At 44.5% G+C, this 3,780-nt stretch overlaps 1 protein-coding gene across 1 annotated transcript in view; it reads left to right on the top strand.

The window, feature by feature from the left end:
• Positions 1-2,388, top strand: part of LOC106812534 (tether containing UBX domain for GLUT4-like) — a 17,778-nt gene extending 15,390 nt beyond the window's left edge. The window contains exons 13-18 of the mRNA XM_014816430.1: positions 16-19; positions 175-295; positions 637-741; positions 1,128-1,200; positions 1,718-1,911; positions 2,087-2,388. Coding sequence (XP_014671916.1) covers positions 16-19; positions 175-295; positions 637-741; positions 1,128-1,200; positions 1,718-1,911; positions 2,087-2,094 — 505 coding nt within the window. The 3' untranslated portion in view covers positions 2,095-2,388. The remainder of the gene's footprint in view (positions 1-15; positions 20-174; positions 296-636; positions 742-1,127; positions 1,201-1,717; positions 1,912-2,086) is intronic.
• Positions 2,389-3,780: the final 1,392 nt, after the last annotated feature.

The following is a 3,780-nucleotide window of genomic DNA, read 5'->3' on the forward strand; positions in this document are numbered from 1 at the left end:
CATGCGCGGTGAAAGCGTGGCGAGCGGGGGATCCGGTGATCCTCGCATGAGAGAGTGTGTTTACGACTAATGCCTGGAATTTTCACTGAAAGTATACTTATATTGTCATGTAAGGGCTGGGCCTCCATGTTGAGAGTTGCTCTTACTTTGTCGTCATTACTGTCAAACATTTAGTGCGTTTACAAGTACGTTGCCTTGCGTGTAAACTTCTGTTACCATCTTTGCTTCACAGTTGGGACGTTGCGAAAGTTTGTGATGCAGTTGTTAGCAGAGAAAGACCTGCCATTTTACCTGTGTAAGTATGATCGCATAACGTCTCACAAGATGGCGCCAAAAATCGGCGATCTCTAGATGGAGGGGGCGGGCCGTTGTCGGAAACTTTGTGAATACTTGTGGCTGTCATAAGTCTAAAATGTAATAACTATTGAATGATTCTCGGTGTTTTCAATATCTTTGAACATACCTCGTTTCGGAAACGGCGCACCCTAAAAAGACTACGTTTGTCGATTCCGATATAGAGCCCCCTATGGTCGTGCTTTTTTTATTATTTAAGATACAGTACCCCCCCCCCCAAGGTCGTGCTTTTTTATTATTTAGGATACAGTGCCCCCCAAGGTCGTGCGTTTCTCGTTACAGACACGGCGCCCCCTAAGGTCGTGCTATCGGACGATGCGGGATTGCTCTTGGAGTCGGGTCTGGCCCCCGCCGCTGTCGTCCACTTTGGCTGCGAACAGCAACTAGGTAAATATTTCCTGTACGGAGTCAAATTGATCCTGTCGACTTCAAATAATTCAAAATAATAAATTCAAATCACACAAAAGTAATACAATTATATATATACATATATATATAAATATATATATAATACAAAGTTATACAAAATAATTCAAATAATACGAAATTCAAGGAAATTCAACCGAAGTACACGAAAATCAGGGAAATTCTTCCTCACTTTGCTACGCATGACCGGTCGTGCAGTTTTCCACATACACTTTCCGTGCAGTCAGACATTTTAACTGTCTTCTCCAGTAATTAAATCTGGATCGTCTCCAATAATAATAAATCTTCGCTTTAATAATCGTCACGTGTGAAGTGGATCATGAGAGATGAACGGATCATCTTTGCAGACGTGTATCTCTCAGCTGAAGCCACGGAGAGCAGCAGCAGCATGTTGGCAGCAGAGGATGTCGCCTCTAAATGGTAAGGGAGTTTAACGTGTTTGCAATCAATCGCGTTTGCACCATCCCCAACCCCACTCCACCGGAGCGGGGACGCTATGTTTTCATTGTGGTTGAAACAGTTTGTGAAAAGTTCTAGTCTTGGAATTTTAAATGGCATTTTCTAGGTCTGGGACATTCTGGAAAATAGGCTATGGTTCTGGAAAATACGCTATTATTAAGTTTGGTCCTCGAAATGCGTTGAAATTCACACGTCTATCGTGTCTGAGGCAATCAAACTCGCTTCACGCAAAAGTCTGAATTAGTCTCAAAACCTCGAATTCCTAGAAAATTCGACCTTTTAAATCTGGGAATCTTCCCCTCAAATAAAAAAAACTACAGTTTAGGCTACTGCCAACTTGCAGTAACTTACGTTTCTGCCTACGTACGTATGCCCACCCCGTTATTACATCCACATCGAGCCACCTCACTCGTAGCTCTCGCCCTCACCGGTAACACTCTGTATGGGTTAACGAGCGACGCTCGTCGTCTCTCCTCAGGCTGAATGCCGGCGATCAACGGCCGGCGGACGACGACGCGCGTGCATCGGCTGCTCTGCCATCCAATCAGCAGCCTCCGCAGAGCGCGGTTTCCACGGCGACGGAGTCGGCGGCGCAGCAGGGAAATTCGCAGAGCAAGCGTCCGAACAGCCGACCAGGCAGCGGCGGTATGACGCCAAAGTGGTTTAAACCCGGTAAGTCGTCACGGAATTGCCCCGTGGTGTCACAGTTGTGGGCTTCCTGCGATCGTACGGATCCTTCCGACATTGCCTCGCTACTCCCGCGTGTGTTTGCTAATCTGGCTCCTCGATCCCACCGAGCTATAACGTCAGAGACAAAGCTACAGGACATGTTTGTCATTCGTTGCAGGGAAGTGAAGAAGAAGCGGGATTGTGGCTTTCACACAAAAGTTCTATCGTCATAGAGACGTGGGTGTGACTTGCGGTCGTGGCTTGCCTCTCCATCTCAGCTGACCCATTAAAAGATGATGAAGGAGACGAGTGTTTCAGCATAGAGTCGTATGCCAACCGAGGTTCATACATACTGTACATGTGGTTAATTAACATATGTTCGTCTGCTGGAAGCGAAACTATGCGAGTCGTCGCTGGTGTTTAAAGGCATAATAGGCTCATTGATTATGCAAAGTTGACGAATGCTACAGTAACTGGCACCTTGTGTAGTTAATAAGTACATTACCTTATAGCCATACGCGTATCAGTTTGTCCAATATCACTGCTAATTACTAAGAATGTCTAATTGAAATCCGTAAATCTGGTAATCTGGCGCCAACGCTAAATTGGTTGCCAAGCAAAATAGCCTCGAATTCGGTTAGGTGACGTCACATGTTGCTACGGGTGTTGAGCAGAGAATTGTTTGTCCCGGGATGCTTATATCATGACTAATGAGCTAGTTGAATGTATCTCTGGGTGTATTCTCGGTATTGAGGCACAAGTAAGTAACCGTGGGTGCTAATTGAATGGGTACCCACATGTCTTCAATTTCGGACACAGGTGTATTCGTTTGACCAATATACGTAAATACGCGTAGTGCCATCTGCTTTCCATGTATAGTCTGTGGCCGTGGTTAGTCCGCGATCCCCCCATAGTGTTGGCCCCAACACAGCCTACTTCATTATCACGAGCATCCGTGATTACTCTAGCATTCGTCAACATTGCATAATCAATGGACCTATTATGCCTTTAACGTCGCCAGGTCACGGCGATTCGAAACAACCTTTAATAAACGTGTCACGACTAATATTGCGTGGCAACCATATTATTAATTGATGCTTTACGATTTTATTTTAAAATATTACTCTAGACTGTACTGTAAGCACGCAGTTTACCTGAATGTAGCTGCATATGACAGTAGCAATGCTTGGGCTTGCTATATTGGCGAATGGGATGATAGCCGGTTAAACGGAGTAACACTAGATAGAGAAGCTCGCTAAATATTTCTAGAGCATGGCTCTATACACTAGAGAATATCAGCGAATGGCGTGTTGGAACTCACATGTGTGCCACGTATTGGTACATATTACGAGGGAAGGAAATTCACTTTCTATGAATTCCCGTCCTGGCGAAGAGGTAGTTTAAAGTCTAACGTTCAAAACTAAAGTGTGAAGAAAAACACTTAAATCACAGAGTCCAATGGAATGTCAATTATCATGTTATTTGCTGTACTTAAATCGACAGAACATGATAAAAAAATGTGTTGCCGTGTTGACCGTTCTGCTGATGAAGAACAGAGTGACAGAGCAGAAGGGGTACTTTTGACTTCAGCCTCACATTAACTTCATCATCAGCATTGTCCAACTCCTAGCGAAACCCACCTTACACCTTAGGTTGGACAAGCGGAAGAGTGCGTCAATACCATTGTAGAAAATACATCTATACTCAGCTTTAGCTAATTGCATACTTATATATTAATCATCCAAATAACAAAAATGATGACCTTAAAAAAGACAATTATGTCAACCACAGATCTCTCTCTCTCTCTCTCTCTCTCTCTCTCTCTCTCTCGCTCTCGCTCTCGCTCTCGCTCTCGCTCTCGCTCTCGCTCTC

This window comes from Priapulus caudatus, unplaced genomic scaffold (genome assembly GCF_000485595.1).
Source record: "Priapulus caudatus unplaced genomic scaffold, Priapulus_caudatus-5.0.1 Scaffold658, whole genome shotgun sequence".
In the NCBI taxonomy this organism is placed as follows: domain Eukaryota; kingdom Metazoa; phylum Priapulida; class Priapulimorpha; order Priapulimorphida; family Priapulidae; genus Priapulus; species Priapulus caudatus.